At 46.1% G+C, this 22,054-nt stretch overlaps 1 protein-coding gene across 3 annotated transcripts in view; it reads right to left on the reverse strand.

Moving 5' to 3' along the window:
• LRATD2 (LRAT domain containing 2) overlaps positions 1-7,592 on the reverse strand; it is a 28,550-nt gene extending 20,958 nt beyond the window's left edge. The window contains exons 1-3 of one of the 3 annotated variants that reach the window (XR_003002735.1): positions 7,157-7,592; positions 5,137-6,621; positions 1,854-3,706 (exon numbers count right to left, since the gene is read on the reverse strand). Coding sequence is in view for 1 of the 3 variants with exons in the window: in XM_024741273.1 (XP_024597041.1) it covers positions 5,587-6,525 (939 nt within the window). In the remaining 2 variants the exon portion in view is untranslated. Of the gene's footprint in view, positions 1-1,853; positions 6,622-7,156 lie in introns of those variants that run through there. The other 2 variants (XR_003002736.1, XM_024741273.1) reach the window with 2 other exon arrangements.
• Between the last annotated feature and the right edge of the window lie 14,462 nt (positions 7,593-22,054).

The raw sequence follows: 22,054 nt of genomic DNA on the forward strand, positions 1-22,054 counted from the left end.
CAATGAATTAGACAACAGTTTGCAGAAGGGAACCCCAGGGAGAAATGGCTACCACTGGAGCATTAAGCAAAGGCATTCTGAGAGCACTCAACGTTCATTCATTCACTCCCCAGCCTTCCTCCCTGAATTAATGTAATCAGTATCCACTCTGAAGCACCTGGCTTTCTCTAACCCTTCCGAAGTTCAGCATAAATGCATCTTCAGGGAAGCCTACTGACTCAGTGATGGAGAGAGAGCCTCTCCCTACACCCTGCGCATTTCTTTCACTGCACCTATCACACCTCTAAATTCCTTCTTGTGAAGATTTTGGTAGTAAGCAGTTATCTGTCTTATCAATTAGAAAGTAAGTCACATGAGGACGGACACTGTGGATCTGGTTTACCTTAGGCAATGGAATTTAGGAGACTCCCCATTAAATACTTCATGAATATTAGTTATATTAGTTACATCCTTTCCTCTATCATCGTTGCACCTTCAGGGCTTTGATCTGATTTCTCCAATTTCTCTGAGTTCTCCAATTAAACCTACACATATCTGCTTTATTTGAATACCGATCAACCATCAGCACTTCACAGGACCACCTTTCATTATATTTGTTCTACATGTATGAGTGAAATTTGATTTCCCCTTAGAAACAAGCTCAGGGGTAGAGATTATCTAAGGCTTCTGCTCGTCTCTAAACTTTTTATGTTCTAGTATCTCGTCTAGGGCTCAGCATCCTCTAGCCCTTCATACTCAGTACCTTGCTGTGATTGCAAATCACAGACACTAACCTTTCTTGCATCTACTGTGCAGATAAAATTGTGTTTAATAAGCAGTTTTTCCAGGAAACTCAGTAAAGGGAAATAAAAGCCCTTTTGCACACATTTTGGGCCTGTTCATTTTGGAGGTCCTTTTAAACACTTCCAAACATGTCATTTTCCTACATTAAGCAAACTCAGTCCATTTAGGAGAAAGAGGAACAGCGCCCTCCACCAAAATCACCCCAAAATATATGCACATTCTATATTAGGCTCACTTCCCTCTACTTTCCTGTGCAATGAGAACCATGGTAAATTAAGGACAACCACTCTAGGGAAAAATGGTCTCACTGCTGCTTGAGCTCTCGATAACCTTCAGCATTCAACACTCTTCCTATTTAAAATCCTCACGGGAGACTGTTGATGGAGCCCAGGTTTTTGAGCCTCACAGGACTGGCAGTGACTTCAGGTGCTGGTCTAAGGAGTGCTGGTGGCCTCCCACACGCCAGTCCCAGAGGCCACATCTGCTCCTGTACCTACTGCTGGCACCTGCATCCTTTATCATGTCAGCAGTGCCACTTGATCACATGGGCCTGTTTTCTGTAATTAAATCACTCAGCGAGCCCATTCCCTTTGTCTGGGATTCTGAAACCACCTAAGACGCAACATGGGTTACTGATCTTATTACCAAACCTCCCCAGTACAGACTCCAAAATGTGAGTGTGGCTTCTGGCAACGTTTGCACTGATCCTGAAAAAAATCAATGGGTATTGAAAATGTATGTTCACAAGATGTTATTCATGAACATGGAGCCTAGAAGCAACAGGTGATTAATTCCCACACAGTAAATGCAGGGAGGGTTTTCAGTCACTAAATGAATTCATCAAAATGTTTACTGAGTAATGTAAAGATGAAACACACTTAATATTTCAGAAAAATTGCAGTTAAGCTGAGGAGCCTGGATTTGGACCAAAAATGGCAGAAAGTATACAAATGGAAAAAACCCATATATAAATAGAGTTAACTCTAATGAATGGTTTATTGGAAACCCTCAGAGCATTTGTCAAAAGGACTTGACAGATTCTATTGTAATAAGACATAGTGAAGAGGAAATGGTTTAAAAGATGTCATCAATCTTTTATTTAACTAAGCACTTGCCCTTCATTTTGAAGGAAATGATACAATTTCAAATCTGAACCTCCTTCTCAAGAAGTGGTGTGAGAACATAACATTGATTTAACATACAATCTTCAACAAAAATAAAGTTTACACAATTCACTAGGAAATAAAATACATGAAATTTATCAAGTTAGTCAATGTAATTCTCCATGGGTCACAAGTATCTCTAAGAACAAAACATAATGAAAAGCTGAATAAACCAGTCAAGTTTATAGTTACCCTGATTAAAAAAAAAAATTCACAAATAAAATGTAACTTTCCAAACAAATCCTTTCAATGATGATCACACTAGATTTTATTTTAATTTACAAAAAAACAGTGGTTAGACAATCACATAATATCAAGAGTCTTCAACACAGTGGATTCCATTTTGTTAAGAGAAAAAAATAGAAAACAAGTAATCCTTAAATTTTCTTCACTCTCCATAGCATATGTTGTAGAAAATTAAAGTTTTGCTTCCAAAAATATGTTTCCATGTGTTTATGGTGTTGTCGACTGGTGCTCTTAGGGCCAGAAGCAGCAAAGACATGAGAAATTTAACTACTGAAGTGTCATTTTTCATAAAAACTAAAAATTTCCTTAAAGGTCTGGAGTAAAGTCTTCTGCTAGGCTTGTTAGTGCTATAAAGTCATTTTTTAATTAAATGTAGAATAAAACTATGAGTTCTTTCAATATAAAAAGTTGTGTAGCTGAAGTTGTAGGCTCCTTTGCCATACATAAGCAGTCTCAATAAAATATTTGCTCAAGTAAGAAAATATAATTTGTCTGATTACATTTAGCATCCGTTCCAGTTGGGTGTCCTGCTTATCCCTGCCAGAGCTTCTAAAGAACATTAGAATCAATATTCCTTGCCTTCAAAGAGCATCCGTAATTCACAGTACAAAACAGTTCTAGAATCTTAGTCCTAAGGAGAAACAAAAATTATTAAATATATATATATATTTTTTAAAGTGCCAGATGTAGCCATTGCCTGGACATTAAAAACTCTTATCCACAACACTGCCATCTTCGAGAAAGATGCCAACAGTTGATTCAGTCCCCTTTCCTTGCAACCTTCAGTGGCTGGCATGATGACCCTAATAAAACTTCCAACAGAATCACTGTTCCGAAGCATTACGTACTTCACATCTCTGGTACCCTGTAAAAACACGTGATAAAGCAGCATCTGGAGTAGATCTTTCCTCTTCTAGATCATGTTCAAGCCCTGTTATCAAAAACCTCTTCTCTAGAGGGAGAATGCTACTACTGATATGGATTTTATAGGAGTTCTTCCTTCAAGCTGAGGTTTCTCACAAAGCTGTTTGTAACAGAGTCACTCGGTGTGACCAATGACATCCACTTTCCATTGAGGGGTGAAGGAGGGAGACAGAGACCGAGCAGTGGAAAAGAGAGCTGGCTGGCTAGCCCAGAGCTGCTAGACAGTGCCGCTCTGTTCTTCTCTCTTGCTGTCTGCACAATGTCATTACATTCAACTTTCTCTTGATGGTGTTAAACATAAAAGACAATCCAAATCTAGAAGGCTCTCCTAAATGTCTTTACCCGCGTTCCCTTGATGGTGTTAAACATAAAAGACAATCCAAATCTAGAAGGCTCTCCTAAATGTCTTTACCCGCGTTTACCCTGCTCCGCTTTTCCATGAGCAAAAGAATACAAACGCAAAGCTGCGAGATTATTAAACAAGAAAACTAGATCAACATTTCCAACAGGAGACTGACGCTTCTCCAAATTCCCGGACCAGGGCTGAGTGTGGTTCATCTTTAATATTGACAGGACCTGTTTGGAGATTCCTGTTAAAACAGGGAACATAGCTAATGCCCTTGTAATGAAATAATTTCATGTTGAGGTGCTATAAATGTCTAGGCTTTTAAAAATTATGGCCTCAAATTCCCAAGTTTAAAAAAAGTACATGTACAAGGAAATCCTTCAAGTTTTGTTGCCTTGATTTAAATATCTCCAGGCAGGAGGCCTGAGGATGGCCACCACTGTGGAACACTCAAGTATGAGTCTACTCCAGCTGTAAGAATTGGGTCACAAAATGACTTGTTCAGCGTAATCTATAATGATTCCCAAGAGAAAAAAAAGAAACTTCACTCAACTTTTGAGACAGCATTAGCCATGCCACTGTACAGCAGAGGGTTCTGAAATCAAGGGCACGTATCATTAAAGAGCTCACATGAAAACAAAGGACAGACTGTACACATTTTTTAAAGCCTCAGAGTAAAGCAAACACAGCAGCAGATTCAAATAGTATCAGCCATCCTGCTTTGGACAGATCCCACAATCACCAATCCATGCTTTAGGACTGTCACCAGATCTGGCGCTGACTACACCAGGTTGCATTTATTTATGATTGCTGTCACCCCTCTTCATTGAGAAAGCATTCTGAAGGGGTGTTCTCCAAGCGACAAGAAGACTGCAGCAATATAACAAGACTTTACACTTTGAATTAAACTGCATCGAGTGTGGCTACCAAAATAAACAGCTATCACTGAAATATGCCTCAAGCCTAAGATTTTACCACTAGCAAAACAAAACTGAGTGAGGGGGATGAGGCAATGAAGGGAAAAAAAAAATTCACAGGACCACCACACCAAAGCCTTAAATTAAAAAAAAAAAAAGTTACCTTCACTATTCAGGAAGAGAGTCAGGTGGGGGAATGGACAGGAAACTGACTGATTCCTGCCAGGGCAACCCTGTTTGGCTGTTTCTGTAGTGTACACCTTATGGGGTGGCAGCAGCCAACCTCCCGTGTGACCTGGGGATGAACATGGCCAAGCAGGCTTAATTAGATCAGAGACACAAAGGGCTATTCCCTCCTTTGATAACAAATACCACAGCTGTAAGTGCCTACAATAGCAAGCGAGAAACAAAGGCAGCAAAACAGAACCAAAATTGAATCCTTCCTTTAGCTGGCCCCTGACAATGATTTACATGTAACCTGGGAAGTGGCGATGGCCCAGGAGACTCAGCTGGAAGCCAGCTCCAGAAGACAAATCGCTTGGAGATGGGGAGGGGGCAAGTAGCAAAATCTTTGTTTTGTAGCCCAAGTTTACTCAACTACTTCTTACACTTCACAGGGGGCTGCTTGATTTCAGTCTGCGGCTCCCAGACCTGGTCCTGGTTTTACCAGCCTTGCACCCCAGAAAAACCACAAGATAAATCACCCCAGCTTCCCGAATCCCTCACACTTCTCTTTGGAGGTAGCACCACCACAAACCTGCTCTGGCTTCACTACAGGGCATCCTCCAAGCCCATGGCAGGAGGGGAAGCGGTCGGAAGGCAACAGCAGGCACTGGTACTCTGAACTTTTCTCCAACCCTAAGTGCATAAGAGGCGTCGATTTTTGGACCCAAGTCCAGCAGGGATTAAGTGTCTGGCAAGTCCACAGTGTGCCTCACCTCGGGAAAGGAAGACAGATTGAGCCGGCGGGCAAGAAGCCCAGAAGCGCCCCCGGCCAAAGTGCTCCTACCTGCTCCCTCTTCCTCCTCCGTCCAAGATAACAAACTCAAGCCACAGCTGGCTGCGCTTTTCGCCAACTCTCCGTTTTCCAAATGGCCCAGGAGCCCAGATGGGGCCCAGAAGGTGGTGGAGGAGGGAGTGAGAGGAGGGAGGGAGCAGCGGCTGCTACAAACAGCTCCCTCACACAGCTCCGCTCTCAGCTCGCCGGTCAGCGAACCACCGCCTCTCGGGCCCCCTCCTCCCGGGCGGGCGCGGGGGGGCGCCCGGGAGGCGGCGTAGTCCGCGCGGCGTCGCTGTCGCTTACGTCCGGCTCGGCGGGGTGCAGGTGCGTGGCGAGCTCCTGCAGCACCGCGGCGCGCCCGATCTGGTCGTTGCGCCGCTTCTCCATGATCAGGTCCTCCAAGCTCTGGAACTCGAGCGTGTGGCTACGCTGCGCAGAGAGCTGGATCTGCAGCCGGTAGGGCTGCTTACCGATGCGCAGCTCGCCGCCGATCTTGAATTCGCGCTTGCCGTAGCGGCACCAGGCGGCGAAGCTCTCCGAGTTGCGCCAGCTCAGCTCGCGCTCCTTGGCGCCCACGTGCGCCAGCGCGTTGCGCACCACGGCGCTGGGGCTCAGCGGCTTGTAGCGGTATAGCTCGTTTACCACGCGGCCGCGCCGGCCCTGGCTCGCGTCCGTCAGGAAGCTGTTGCTCACCTCCAGCCGGTGCAAGTGCACCACCTGGAAGTTGCCCACGTAGACAGCCCAGTGCGGGTACTGCGCCTGCGACACGAACTCCACCAGGTCGCCAGGCCTGCACTTGTTGAGCAGGTTCTCGGGCGTGTAGGTGCTCAGCGCCGCGGAGCCCGGCGCGAAGCTTTTCTGGTAGATGCACTCGTCGCGGTAGAACACGGAGCACTCCACCTCGTGCAGCCGCGGGTCATAGGGCTGCGGCGAGGGCAGCGGCAGCCCGTCCCCGCCGTCAGGCAAACCGCCGCCACCGCCATCCGGCCCCTGGGGCGGAGGCTGCGGCTCCACGTCCTCGTCGTCATTGGAGAAGATGTAGGAGACCCCGATGCGGGGCCCGTCGTCTCGGTCCACGCCCGTCGGGTCGGCAGTGGGAACTTCCTTATAACTTAGGTGGGTCAGTTTCTCCACCTGGTTGCCCATCACGCTGCGGACACACGTTCACACCGCCGTGAGAGGAGAAAGCGAAACCACCACTAGGGTCATTGGCACAGGTCCCCGGACAGGGGCTCAGACCACCTGTTGGGAGAGGAAGGCAAGGAAGCCATGTAGGAGCCCTTCCGTGAAACGTGCGATTTGTTCTTAAGAGGAGGAAGAAAGGTTGGGTGTCGGGCACTTGGAGCCATTTTACGGGGAGTCTCAGATGTGGCGAGCTTTTCCTCACTTTTCCGCCTCCAGGGTCACGGTCGCAGGAGGCCGGGCAACTCCAGCTCTCCCCCGCCCCCAGCCCTTCACCTCGCCCAGGCAAAAGCCCATTGCATCAGCGACTCCTACCGCTTCCGCCAGCGCCCTACCTGCCAATCCCAAGCAGGAGGGAGAAAGGAAAAGAAACTTTAATTCCCCTTTCCTAGCCCCCTCCTTTCACCTCAGGGTCCTAAGTTACCCCAGAGACGCCCCCATATCAATCGCTGAGGAAACCGGCTAGGACCCCGCAGCGCGGCCCGGGCAGGTGAGCCGCCCTACCAGGTTCACCTGCGGTGCTTTCTCCTCCCGTCTTGCCCGCCCCTCCCCCCGCGCGCCCGCCCTCTAGCTCGGGTTACCTGCGCAAACTCACCCGCCTAGAGGTGGAGGCCGTGGGGAACTGGGAGGGGGCCCCCGCCGCACCCTGAGACTTCTAGGGCGAGTTTGCAAGTGTGGGCTCCGCAGTCTCTCCTCTCCGGGCGCCAGCGGCTGCGAGGCTGGTCATGGGGGAGCAGCGCATGTCTTGCCCCCGCGGCTACGCAGCGCCTCAAGACTTGAAGGTGGGGAGCGGCGCCTCTTCACACAGCACCCCTTCCCTCTGCCTGGGGCCGCTTCTCCCCTTCAACCTGCTCTTGGGGGAGGTGGGGCTCCTTAGAAGGAGGAGTAGGAAGCAGCCTTGGTGCCCCGCGGCGGCAGCTCCCGCTCGGTCCGGGCGAGCAACAAGCACCGGAGCGGGAGACGGGATTGTAGATCCGGCTCCGGGCTCCCAGGGCGGGAGAGCAGCCGCTGGCATTTAAAGAGACAGGCGCTCGCTCCCGGAGCCCGGGTCTTTCCTGCACGGCGCTGAGCCTCAGGCATCCCCGCCTCCGCCCCGCCCACACGGGCCACGGGGCTCCACCCAGGCCACGCCCCCGCACCGGAGCGGGTTTAAATCCCGCCGGTAAATAACCGATGGGTCGACGGGACTGGCGGTCTTCGCGCCTAGCCAGTAGGATCTTTGCTTACCTTCTTAGAGCAAGACCTTGTTGTGAAGTCCTCGCTGCTTGCTCAGGTCGTATTTTTCGGAGCTGTGAGCTTCAAAATGGAGTTGGAAAGCAAACGCCACCTGCCAGTGTAGAAAGGAGAGAGAGATTAAGAGTTCGGTGTTTGTTCCGTTTCCCCTTCGTCTCTTCATCCCCAGAGTACCTGGAGAGGGAGGAACAGTCGTTAGAAAGCAAACAAACTTTTGCTTCTTTCTTTTCTTTCCTAGAACCGATTTCTTACCAAAGGTCCCAGAAGAGAATTTTGTACTAGGACAGCTGGAGAAGTGCTTCCGTTTAGAGGTATTACCAGAATAAGCCCTGTGAAACTTTCAGATAGGAAAAAAAATTCACAGAAAGGAAACAGTATAAAACAGAATGAAGACTTAGTTGCTGACTTGGTTCCAAGACCCGGGCTCTTAATAATGTCCCTCGAAGTTAGTACAAAGTTGATTTCATAACCTCCATTGTTGTTTTGAGAGTTACCAGTTCATACATGGGATAGTGAAAGAAAGCATTCACCTCTGCTTGTTTATTTTGGGGGTAGAGGATGTAGGAATTGCCTAATTGTCTTTAAGAACATATTAGCAGAGGCCCTCTGTGGATATATTTCCTTCCTGCTGACTTACAGAAGAAGTGACAGGAGACTAGTATTGCCTATTAACCTCCACTACAAGAGGACAGTTCCTGCCTCTCCCCTCTTTGTTGGTTTTGTTTCTTGTACCTAAGATGGAAGCTAACAAAGTGGTTTTTCTTTTCTTTTTTTTCTTTTTTTAAATAATGGATTGGAGTCGGGGTGGAGGGATGACAATAAACAAGCTTAGACTTTCACTGGAACACTGGAACACCCAAAGTAATTCTTGGTGGAATTAAGAATGCAACTCAAGACCTCCTCTACCCTGTTTTACATCACTGTTTCTTTTCACTCAGTTTTTCCAGGTAACACTATTATTCAGTGTGTATACTGACCAGTGGAAACAGGAATATACTAACACCACTGTGATCTTTTTTAGTTTGAGGGGGAAAAAAAAATTAATCTACTTACATAATTTTGAGCCCCAACAATCAATATTGGCAGGGCTGTGATGGAAGTTAGTCCTTCAGGAAGTCTAAGATCACAGTATAAGTTAGATCAAAAGAGACTTCTGTATGTCTGCTGTATAGATTAAGTATTTTCTGACCAGCCTCAGGCACGTGTGACCAGGTGAGTCTCCTCCCTGGACTTTTTGATAGCACGTGCTCTGGGAGCTGCTGTTTAACCTGACTAGTATTTGCCACTAGCATGTGAGCTCATGTAGACGCCCATTTTACAGGGAGGGAGGGGGTTTAGACTGAAAGAGGCAATGGCAAGTCATCCCATGTCTGTCAGGCTGGGGAACCTCTGCTACCATCAGCTGTGGTAGGCCACTTTGCCCCTAGGTGGTACTGGGTAGTTTGCCTGGTGATGGGAGAATCCATAGAAGGACACAGTAGTATGACAGTTTGCTGCCAGCACTCTGAGGCACAGATCTAATGAGTAAGGAAACAACACCTTGTTGTCCAGGTGTCTAGCCTATTGCCTTTATGAGCTCTGTTCAGGTACCCGGTTGTGACTCAACAACAGTTCTTGAACTGACCAACTATAAAGTCTCAGAGGGAACAGGCTCTGAGTCATTTTTATATCCCAATGCCTGGCACTCAGTAAGTACTCAATAAATGCTTGATGGACGCCTTAGGGGAATTCTTGGACATATCAATGACCTGTCTCCTGTGTAACTTCTTCCATGAATGCCTGTTTAGGGCCCAGCCTCCATCTGATACCCCAGGGCTCTTGGTCATAGTTTACAGAATGGCTCCCAAACATGCTTTGCTCATCTCAATGCTTGTTTAATAAATTTAAATTAACTGTCAATAATTTGGAGACTTGGGAAATCTCACATAAAAATTCAGATGTTTAGATTCACTTGGAAGTACTAATGTATGAGACCACTGGGCCCACATTCCAGGATGGCAACAAAAAGCTAGAGCTGAGCAGTGGTTGCCTCGGAGATGAGATGTAGCCTCCAGTTGGCCCCAGTCCCTGTCCTACCCACCTCACTTACTAGTTCCTTGACTGGCCCTGGGAGACTCTGTGTTGGCCACCTCTGCCATCAAATTTCTACATTATACATTGTATCACTTGATAATATGTAAGTCAGCACTTGATCACATAGCATCTGGTATTATTCTTTAATTCATATATTTAAAATGTCTTCTAAAGAGAGCTTGATTCACAACTTCTTTATCCATTCATCTGTCAGTGGACATTTCGGTTGTTTCCATGACCTGGCTATCGTAAATAGTGCTGCAATGAACAGTGGGGTGCGTGTGTCTCTTTAAATTACGGTTTTCTCAGGGTATATGCCCAGTAGTGGGATTGCTGGGTCATATGGTAGTTCTGTTTTTAGTTTTTTAAGTAACCTCTATACTGTTCTCCAAAGTGGTTGTATTAATTTACATTCCCACCAACAGTGCAAGAGGGTTCCCTTCTCTCCACACCCTCTCCAGCATTTATTGTTTGTAGATTTTTTTTGATGATGGCCATTCTGACCAGTGTGAGGTGATACCTCATGGTGGTACATATATACAATGGAATATTACTCAGCCATAAAAAGGAATGGAATTGGGTCAGTTGTAGAGACATGGATGGACCTAGAGACTATCATACATAATGAAGTAAGTCAGAAAGAGAAAAATACCGTATGCTAACACATATATATATGGAATCTTAAAAAGTAGTACTGATGAACCTAGTGGTAGGGCAGAAATAAAGACGCAGATGCAGAGAATGGACTTGAGGACACAGTGGGGGAAAGGGAAGCTGAGCTGAAGTAAGAGAGTAGCATTGACATATGTACACTACCAAATGTAAAATGGATGGCTATTGGGAAGCTGCTGCATAGTACAGGGAGATCAGTTGGATGTTTTGTGAAGACCTAGAGGGATGGGATAGGGAGGGTGGGAGGGAGGCTCAAGAGGGAGGAGATATGGGGATATATGTATATGTATAGCTGATTCACTTTGTTGTACAGCAGAAATGAACACAACATTGTAAAGCAATTATACTCCAGTAAAGATGGGGAAAAAAAAGAAAAACAAATATTGTATATTAACACATATATGTGGAATCTAGAAAAATAGTACAGATGAACCTATTTCCAGGGCAGGAATAGAGACGCAGATGTAGAGAACAGATGTGTGGACTCCTGGGGTGGGGAGGGGAGGGGGGGATGAATTGCAAGATTAGGTTTGACATACACTACCATGTGTAAAATAGCTAACTAGTGGGAACCTGCAGTATAGCACAGGGAGCTCAGTTCGATGTTCTGTGATGACCTAGATGGGCGGGATGGGGGGTATGCGAGGGAGGTCCAAGAGGGAGGGGATATATGTACACATATAGCTGATTCACCTCGTTGTACAGCAGAAACTAACACAACATTGTAAAATAATTACACTCCAATAAAAAAAATAATAGTAAAGAGAGCTTGGTTCAAAATATATTTCTTGAAGACCTGCTAGGTACTTGTTAGTCTTAAACAACACACATTTATTCTACAAGTACAACAGGCACTGTGTTAGGTTTTGTAGGTATTCATGTCCCCATGAAATATATAGACTCCTTTAAGACAGTGTGACATGTCCTACAGGAAGGGAAAGTAGAGGATGCTGAGGGGAAGTTTCAAGACATGTTGATACAAAGGTGAACGTTAAAGTGCCTGCCATCAGGGGCTTGGACTAGTGGGGGTGACACAACTCTACAATTAACAATGACATCTACCATTGAGTGAGCTTCTAATTCTGTTATAAAAGACAATTAAGTTTAGAGAGGCTAAGTGACTTCTTCCAGCTGGTAAGATCTCACAGGTCTGCTTGACTTCAAGGCCTGTGCTCATAACCACTTTGTTTTAAATAGAGACAAATACATTCTTCAATATTTAACAAATATTTGAGTGTCTGGGTTTACTGGGCTCCAGAGATAAAAAGCCACGGACTCAGCAGACAAAGTCCTTTCTCTTAATGGCTTAATGTGTTGACAGGAGGAGACAATTGACAAGTTTAAGTAACTGTATATTCCTTTCTGAAAGTGATAAGGGCTATAAAGAAATAGACTAGGGTAATGGGGTTTAATAACTGTGGCTACAGAGAGGGTGGCAGGGGTGAGTTGGCCTACTTTGGATAAAATGGTCAGAGATGGGCTCCTAAAGAAGTGAAACTTGGGCTGAGACTTGAAGGATGAAAAGGAGGTGGCCTTGGCATTCCCTCCACAGGGAACACCAAGAGCAAAGGCCTGAGGTGAGAAGGAATTGGAGTGTTTAGGAAAAAGGGGGGATAAAATGTTGCGACTAGAGCACAGTCAGTGAGAAGGTATGTGATAAGGGGGTGCAGTTAGAGCCATGGGAAAGCTTTGGGGGTTTAGGGTTGTCACTCTGGCTGCCCTATGGGAAATGGACTGTAAAGGGATGAGAGAGGAAGCAGGTCCTATAAATGACCAGGCCATAGGGAAGAAAGGCCTTCCCTGCAGATGGAGCCTCGTGAACAAGGGATAAAGCCACCAAGGCACCTTCCCCAAGAGCAGCCATTAGATTCAATTCAAACGTTAGATTTGAATTCTCAGCCATACTGTAGCTTCATCCTCCCCCAGCAGTGACCCAAGTGTCACATTCCACATACCTCCTTGGAGGAGGCACTCAATAAAAACAAGTTGTGTTGAATGCCAGTTAATTGCTCTCACAGTATTCCTGTCCAGAGCAGAGGGGAATAATCGAGAAGAGATGTTTCTACCTGACAAGGCATTGGCCCCCAACTCTGCAGGTGTAGTGGAGATCTCGGTTTAAATGGCTCGACCCAAGAATGTACAAAAGAGAATCAGGAGAGCAGAGTTGTCTGCTCAGGCAGTCTAACTCTGCCTGTTCCCAGGGCTGGGCCCCAGGCTCACGGCAACGGCAGATAGCTGAGTGAGTTTGCTGGAAAACAGGTTCCTCCACAACTTCCTTATGTTGGGAAACTTCCAGACTTCCCCGTGCCTGTTACCCACAGCTGGGGTTCTGTTGAGACATAGAAAGTGAGTGTTAGCAGAATGAAAACCCATGACCTGGGTTGGCGTCTTGTTTGCCAGGTTCATGACCTTGGAGCCATCTCTTACTTGCTCTGGGCCTCCTTTTCCAAACTCTAAAGTGGGGCTCGTGATACTATTTGCCTCGCTTGGGAATCGTCATGTGAGACAGTGTATGTGGAAGCACCTCGAAAATCCTGAAGACTGTGTAGATGCCACGTGTTATTTACACCTACCAAACCCTAGGTTAGGGCCGTGTTAGAGCCAGATGATGGTTTTAATATGGGAAGCCAAAGAATAACCATTTGTTACGGGCGTCAGCTTACTAAATCTCCATACCAATCCCGTTTCTTTACACTTCCCAGATAAGGATACAAAGGCTCAGGAGTATGAATCTTATGGATTATGAGTGGGAGAAGCTGGATTCAAATCCAAATCTGGCTGGCTCCAAGTCCATACTTTTCACGCCATGTCAAGCGGCCTCAGGAGTACCAGCATGTGTGTTGTTCATCCAGACACTGGCCAGTCTGAGGACCAGGGGGCTGCTTTGTCTTCTGGATGTAGAGTGACCAACTTGTCACAGTTTTCCCAGGACGATCCTGGTTTCACACTGAAAGTCCTATGTCCTAGGCAAACTGGGACACTTGGCTGCCCTACCTTGGTGGCTCCCTAACCTGGTCATTGCTTTTTCTGCCCCTGAGCGGATTGGGGATATTGCTGGGGGTGGAGCAGGGAAGGGGGAGGGGAGAAAGGAAAGTCAGGTGTTCTAGTCCAGACCTCACTTTCATAAAGGGTTGCCATCTCCAGACGAGGTTATGCAAACAGCAGCAGCTAGGCAAACTGGGTTATCCAGTAAAAGAGACAATAAATATTACATGCTTTTGGCATTCATTCTTTTTTTTCCTCTTTTTTTACTTGGATTCTTTCCAGGAGGTGAGGGCAGGGCCTGTCTCTCCTTTGAGAGGACAGGCCTGCAGCTGCGCCCTCTCTCTTCACCCTCCCAGCCTGTCTTGGGCTTTAAAACCTGCAGAAACAGTTTTGCACTTTGGCTGAATGATTCCTCCATCTTCAGATTAAGGAAGGGAGCACAGAGGCTGCTGAGTGTCATCCTTTTCCTTGGCTTCTGCATTTTATTTCCTTTTCCCCTCAGATCCCCAGAACAGGCTCTCTCAAGCAGGCTGGGCAAGAGCTGGTCTTCCCTGTGGTTTGGTATGTGGAGGAGATGCCCTGAGAAGTGGTCTGGGGCTGTCACCCACCCCAGACTTTCAGCTCTCCATGCATTAATCCTGTGCCTAAATTGTGAGGAAGCTTTTAACCCTTTCCTGGAAGAGGGATCACCAGTTGGAAAACACCAAGGCTTGTGCCTCCTGGAAGCTGGCTGTTTTAGGAGACCCCTGACATTATATTGTTGGTGTTGAACCAGAGTTTGATTTGTGCCGGGGAGTCTGAGCTTGTAGCTGGGCTCCTGCAGAAGCCTCATGAAAGATGCATTTCACCAGGTGGTTCCAGGGGAGAGACTAGCTTAAATTACAGCTCTACAAATCCAAATATTGGCATATCTGCAAATCCAAATGTAGGAATTTCAAAAAAAATCTAAATTCTAAGAATCTTATTTTGCACTTCTTGTGCAAGAAGGGGAGGATGAGCTATTCAGAGAAGAGACAAGGCTGTCAATAACGAGAGAGAAGCTTCGGCAGAGCAAACCCAACCTCCTTTTCTTTCCTTGGCCATTCTTCATGCTTCCAGGGAAGAAGAGCTCCGACAAGAGAGAGGAAGACGGTGTTCAGCGCAGCTTTCTGCAGGACAGATTAGGGGGACCACCCCCCCAGTAACTGGGGCATTGGGCTCACTAAATCTGGTTGGTCAATTTCTGTCTGTTTTCCCCAAACCACTTCTAGGCCTGGGGCCAAGGGACCCTGATGAAGGACTCACCCCCCTATAGTCTATTCACAACACAGCAGCCCCCAGCAACCCTCTGAGACAGCGAGCCTAGCCAGGTCTGCTCAAAACTCTATGGCTCCCTGTCTCCCTTGGAGCAAAGCCAAAGTCCTGAAGCTAAATCCGGCCTCTTACCCCAACACCAAATTAAATCTCGGAGACAGAGTTTTGGGTGAAGTAGAGAAGAATTAGCTTTATTGCTTTGCCAGGCAAAGGGGGTCACAGCAGACTAATGCCCTTGAAACTGTGTGTCCCAACCCAGAGGGGGTAGTGAGGAGTTTTATAGGAGTGGTTCAAAGAGGGCGTGATCAGCTGGTGGACATTCTCCTGATGGTTTGGTGGGGAGGTTTGGAGGGACTCGTCGGCACCATCAACCTGGTTCCAGCCAGTCTGGGGTCTCCTGCTTGTGGGCAGCCGACTGTCCTTAACCATTAACTGTTAAATTCTCCCACATGGTGGGGGTTTCAGTATCTGCGAAACAGCTTAAAGACGTTGTTGTGTGCATCCCTTGATGGGGAACCAGGACCTCATCCCAAGGCTGCACTATGGTTTCTCTTCACTGTTTGTTCCTCCCCTGTCTCTGCATCCCCTCCTTTCCCTAATTAACTACTACTTGAACCTGCCCATTGGAACTCAGGGAGGGTCATGGAGGCTGAATAAAGCCTGTTTCCTGTCATCAGAGAAGTGGGGGACACAGAAAGGCTTTGGCCCAGGAGCCGCACAGGGTCCTGCTCGGTATCAGTCCCTAAAATAGCCCCACAGCCCTGCCTGCCTCCTTCATTCCCTGTCTGATGCCCCATCGCTCACACCTCCAGATGCACTGTCCCCTTGCTCTGCCTCCCCCGTGGTTGGCATGCTTCTCCCCCATGTCCTCAACATTTGCTGTTCCTTCTGTTTGGAACGCTTTTCCCCAGGTATCTTCATGGTGTGCTCTTTAGTCTTGACTCAGATGTTAGCTTCTTGGTGAGCTTTCCCCAGGAGCCCTATTCAGAATTTCAAATGTCCTCCCATACATACTGTCAACTGAAAAAGAAAAATGCACAACCTGCAAGTTGAGAATTATGTTTTATTCCTCAGGCTTGCTGAGAACTTAAGTCTGGGCGGTAGCCGCTCAGATAGCTCTGAGGGATGGCTACAAAAATGGTAAAGGAAGAACCAAGATAGGAGCTTTTGCAACAGAAACCAGGTAGTCAGAACATCAAAAGATTACTGTTAAAGAAAAACCAGACATCTCAAGTTAATGAATTTAGCATTTTTCTATATATGGGAAGATGCAAGAGTCTGGGCTCATTGAAATCATTCCTTTGATGTGCACCTTAACTATCCAGGGCCAGTATCTTTTTTCTTTTTTTTCCATCCCGAATCCCCTCAGGGTGGAGTCAGGGTGACTGCAGTGGCTGATGGCTTGATGGCTGAAACACCCTTTGTTTACTGATATGGCAGGTGACATTTGTCATCCACAATACCCTTTATCCTCTTTCCTGCTCTATTTCTCTATCACTTATTCAACTCACTTATCACCTTTTAGTATTCTATACTTTATTAATTTATTTTTGTTTATTATCTCTCCCAGTTAGACGATACACGCTATGAAATCAGGGATCCTTGTCTTGTTTACTGGGTTCTCCCGACCTCCTAGAACAGTGCTAGGCTCAATACATTGTAGTTAAATTAATAAGCGAAAAGGCTTTCTGTGGGTCATCTCTAGTCATCCTCACAACAGCTTTAATGGTACAGGAATATTGTCAATTTACAGATGAGAAAGTGAATTCTAAAATGTACTAAATGCTTAGGGTACACCAGGTACTGTATTAAGCAGTTGAGTTTCAGGGGGGTTAAGAAATTGGGCCCAGGTAACACAGCTAAGTTCACCATGAAATTCTATCTCTGTACTGTCCGACATGGTAGCCAGTACTCACATGTGGCTATTAAGCATCTGAACTGAAACGTGTCATAAATGTAAAATGCACATCGATTTCCAGGAATGAGTACAAAAAAGGTAAAAGATCTTACTAATGTTTCCATACTGATTACATGTTGAAATTATAACATCTTAAATCTATTGGGCTGAACAAAATATATTATTAAAATTAATATCTCCTGTTTCTTTTTACTTTTTTTAATGTGGCCGCTTTACAAATTTAAATTACATGTGTGGCTTGCATTTGGCTCTTCTAGCTGTTTCCATGACACCTTATGTCTCTGTCTTCAGTATATTACCTCTTGGACCCTTGAGGGCAAGAGTGAAATGAGTTTGTCTTTCCTATGAGGATAAGAGCAAAGATATGCAGAAGGCATCAACAAGTCTCAAAAGGATTAACATACCTGTTATATACTGCTTGTGTCCCCCCCAAATTTATATGTAAAAGCCCTAACCCCAAATGTGATGGTATTTGGAGGTGTAGGGCCTTTGGGAGATAATTGGGATTAGAATGAGGTCATGAGGATGAAGCCTCCGTGGTGGGATTAGTGCCCTTATAAGAAGAGGAACAGATACCAGAGCTTCCTTTCTCTGACTTGTGAGGACACAGTGAGAAAGTGGCCATCTACTAGCCAGGAAGAAGGCCTTACCAGAATCTGACATAACCAGCACCCTGATCTTGGAATCCTAGGCTCTAGAACTGTAGGAAAATACATTTCTGTTGTTTAAGCCACCAGTTTGTGGTATTTAGTTATGGTAGCCCAAGCTGCCCGAGACAGTACCTAAAGATGAATGCCTGTCTCCAGAGGACAGTAAATCTCCAGAGGAAGCAAATGGGCTAAAGTAGCCTCCAGGGTTATGTGTTTTAAGCAACTTCTGTTAAAGCAGATAGCCCCCTGCACAAAATTGAGAGTGGGGTCTGTGAAGAAGGAATTCCCAGTCTGATGGAGGTGGACGAGGCTGGCTGTCACAGAGCCAGAATTCCACCCCTAGCATTACCGAGCATCTTCTACTCCCTTTTACTCCCTGCCAAACGAGCAACCTTCTAAGAGGCTTTCTTCTGCCCCTATAGACGTGCTTACAAAGATGACATACTGACCTAGTAATTACAGTTCTTTTTGCCATTCAGTAAGCTGAGGGGGCTGGTTTTATGTGTCTGACTCCGTGGGCTGAGTCCATTTTCAGTGGGTTGGCAGAGTTGGGTTTCTGAACCTTTGATCTTGAGGATCTCACCTCAGATGACAGAGAATTCATAAAGGTGGTACTAAACAAAGAAACAAGATAGTAGCAGCTAATATTTATTGAATGCTTACTGTCTCCAGTACCACCCTAAGAGCTTTATATGTATTCACTCCTCTAATTCTTACCTGTGAGGTAGGCATTATTATCATTATCCTCATTTTACAGGCGAGAAAGCAGAGGTATAGTAAATTTAAGGATCTTGCCCATGGCAACACCACTAGTGATTTGCAGAGCCAAGATTCATATACAGGACAGTGCCATGGAGTAGGGGTAACCTCCTGCTACCCACCTTGCCCAGACAGGAACCCATATGGCTGAGTTCCTCTGTCTTCATGCTCCACACTCCTCCTGGTCCCATCTGTGGGTGATGAAACCATCGCCTTTGCATGCATTCATAAGTCTGAGTCTTCACCATCTTTCTAGGCTTATCTGCCAGTTTCTCAATCGCCCTGTATGCCTCGGCCACACCAGTCCTTGGTTTCTGTTCATCTCACTCTTCACAAAGCTAAATTCCTCACATTCTTTCTGCTTCCAATCAAGTCAAGTCCTTAGAGAGCGAGCTTTGTTAGCTAGCCTTTTACCCACCTCACTCTTCCTCTTGCTTCCCACAAACGCCTATTACAGTAGTGATGGTATTTGCTTGTCATTGCCTGCCTGTCTCTTCAGGAGTCCAGACTTTGACATGTCACTGTCACACCCTCAGTGTCCAATGTCATATCCTACACACAGTAGATTCTTAACAAATATGTACTGAGTAAGTCAGTCCTTCTTTGGATTAGCCTGATATTCCTCATTCTGTATGTGTCAAGAGAAACAGCTCTTCAAAGAGTGATTTTTGAGTTTCAGGTATGTGCTCAGGTTTGCAAAGCTAAGGTGCTAAGTGGAACCAGGAGGAAGCTTGATGGAGTAAAAGTGTGTCAAGGAAGAGAAATGAAAAAACAAAACACAAGAGGAGGAAAGCAGAAAGGGCCTGTTACGCCTAGTAAGGAGAACAAATAAGGTTCGCTAAAGTTCATTGCATGAGGGGTTGATTTCCAGTTGACTGAATGAGTTATCTGACTGGAGTGGAGTAAAGAGTGGGATGGAGCTCTGTCTTTACATGGTGAGGACTTACCTTCCATCTAGCCCTGCCCCTGGGCCCTGTGGCTGGAGCTGAATGTGCACCAGTGCACCTGGCAGTCAGCTGCTGTGCCTGGCAGTCCAGTTCCAGGAATCCTTACTGAACACCTACTACGTTATGTCACCCACCCTTCCTACTTGCTGAACAAAGGGACTGAAACCTGATCTTTGCCCTCTGGGAGCTCACAGACCCATCACCCCAACTAGCACCTCCTGAACAACTTAGTAGATGATCAGTAAACATTTTTGAAGTATTTGGATTAATGACTGCATAGAATAGGGCCTTTGCCTTAAGAGTCTTAAAAGCAGTTGGGAATGTCAGGCAAAGGATATTTATTTAGAGACTGAGCCAACAATATAACTACAGAAGCTATGTTGACCTAGCTTTTGCAAATCGGAGGGGCTATAACCACTCTGCACATACCTATTGTAGGGGAGGAAAAAAAGTTTTTGCTTTATGTATCTTAGGTTCATTGGCTGGGGCCCTCAAATCAGACTGACAAAAGACAGATTAACAAGAGAAAAATAAATAGAAGTTTATTCATGTGTGTATCATGTACACATGGGAGCACTCTTGTGATAAGTAGATAAAGGGATATTAGAGCTTGGGCTTGTATAGCATCTTAGCCGAGAATGATAATTTTGTAGAGAAGTGACAAGACAAAGGAAAAGGACTTCGAGCTTCTAGAGGCAGAAAATTGTGAGAATGCAAATATGTGGGGAAACTAATGGGGGATAAAAGCTAGTTGGTAAGGTTTGTTCATGTTGACCCTTTCTGGGTGCCATCTTGTCTCCAATGATAAGGTTGTTATGCCCCTCCTGGTACAGAAGTGAAGGAGAGGGAATTCCCTGGTAGTCCAGTGGTTAGGACTCGGTGCTTTCACTGCCAGGGCCCGGGTTCAATCCCTAGTCTGGGAACTAAGATCCCACAAGCCAAAAAAAAAAAAAGAAGTGGGAAAGGGGACACCTTAACAAGGGAAATTTATGTTCTGTTTTTAGGTAACTAGGGGGAAGGTGGAGAACTTTTCTTATATCTTCTTCTCAATTGCCTTCAATTCAAAATAATTGTTGTACCAAAGTGGCCTATTTTGAGGTAGCATATTCTGCTACTCTTCACTACGAACCAGCAAAAAGATGAGGTCCTATCTCTGAGACGGCAGGAGGATTTATTCTGTGCCTGGTACTGTGCTAACTACTTGTAATCATTACCTGGTTAGCATTCCTCACAACTTCACAGGGCAGGTACTATTATTATCCTAATACCCATTTTAGAGCTGGGGAAGGTGAAGTGTCAGAAGTGACTTGTTCCTATCACAGAGTTGGCCAGTCATCCCGGCAACTGGATGTGGACCCAGGCAGGTCTGAACCGAAACCCCACCGGACATGGCTCCTTTGCACTCTGACCATCGATGTCACAAATAGGACAGAGCTTCTTGGTGAGGCAAAATGCAGCCATTAACTGTTTCCTTTTCCTCTTCCTCCTCCTTTAAGTGGGGCATGCTTCACCCAGAGCAGTTAGTCCAAGGGTTTCAAACAGGTTTCTTAGGATTTAGCATATGCCCATACTGATTGCAGAAGCAGACTGATGAAGATGTCCCCACTGGGAAGAGGAACCTGGACTTCCCATGTAAGGATGGCCCAGGGAGAAGGAAAAAGAAACAACCTGGGGACCCTGACTAATTTGACGAATGTATTACTGTGGGAGGGCCTGGGTCATTAGAGCTTTGGGGACGTGCCAACTAAGATAAATAAATTGGATTTCAGTGTGCTGTACCAAATCACTACGTCCCTGCAGACACTTAAACACAACAGTAACCTGGGCATGAAGTTTGCCACTTTGGCAAGGTCACAAAGATTCTGTTTCCCACCAGGGCAATTTTCCCTCACCTAGGGATTTACTAATTCCTGTCCCCATTGTCAGGGACTAGATCAACTCTTACCAATACAGTCCTCAGCCCTTTTCCTTCCTTATCCTCAAGCCCCAGGGGCTTTTGCCTCCTGAGTCATTATGTAAATGACTTACAGGCAGAATCTAAAGCCATTAACCAGGAACCCTCCCACCTTGACCATCTCTAGTTAACTGGATTCCTGCTTAACTGAAGGTTAAATAAAACGTGCCTTGTTTAAGGGCTTGTTATTGAAAATCTTTTTAAACTGCGTTAGTTCACTCACCTGCCTAAGTTTCTGGAGCAGAATGAAAATCATCACAGTTTTGCTTCATGCTCAGACATCTTGCAGTGCCTTGGGGCACTATTCTGCCTAAACTGTTAGGATTAAAATTTCACTGTAGCTGTCGACTTTTGCGAGAAATGGGGCTCTAACTGTTCTAAGTTGAAGAAGAAATTTTAGTTTAATTTTGTTGAGAGAAGTACAGCATGTTGCTTACCCAGTGCTTAGCAGAGTATCAGGGCATTTTCTCAAAAATTCTGATAAGTCGATGAATGTCTGATATGAATTTATTTCTTGCTGTTGTTTTTTTCCCCCCTAATAATAATTGTATCTACTCTTTATTGATTGCTAGGGATGGTTCCAGGTGTTGTGCTAAGCACTTTGTGTGCTTTATATCATTGCATCCCTGCTACACAGTGGGTGGGTTTTACCTCACAGATCAGCCTCAGAGAGTTTGAATGACTTGGCCGAGATTCCAAAACTAGGAAGGGGGGCTTCCCCGGTGGCCCAGTGGTTGAGAGTCCGCTTGCCGATGCAGGGGACGCGGGTTCGTGCACCGGTCCGGGAAGATCCCACATGCCGTGGAGCGGCTAGGCCCGTGAGCCACGGCCGCTGGGCCTGCGCTTCCGGAGCCTGTGCTCCGCAATGGGAGAGGCCACAACAGTGAGAGGCCCGCGTACCGCAAAAAAAAAAAAAAAAACAAAAACACTAGGAAGGGACGAACTAGAATCCACATTACTTGCAGAGTTTTATGGATGGTAGTCTCTATCTGCATATGAGGCTAGATAG

Source organism: Neophocaena asiaeorientalis, unplaced genomic scaffold, assembly GCF_003031525.2.
Source record: "Neophocaena asiaeorientalis asiaeorientalis breed wild unplaced genomic scaffold, Neophocaena_asiaeorientalis_V1.1 scaffold177, whole genome shotgun sequence".
Classification (NCBI taxonomy): Eukaryota; Metazoa; Chordata; class Mammalia; order Artiodactyla; family Phocoenidae; genus Neophocaena; species Neophocaena asiaeorientalis.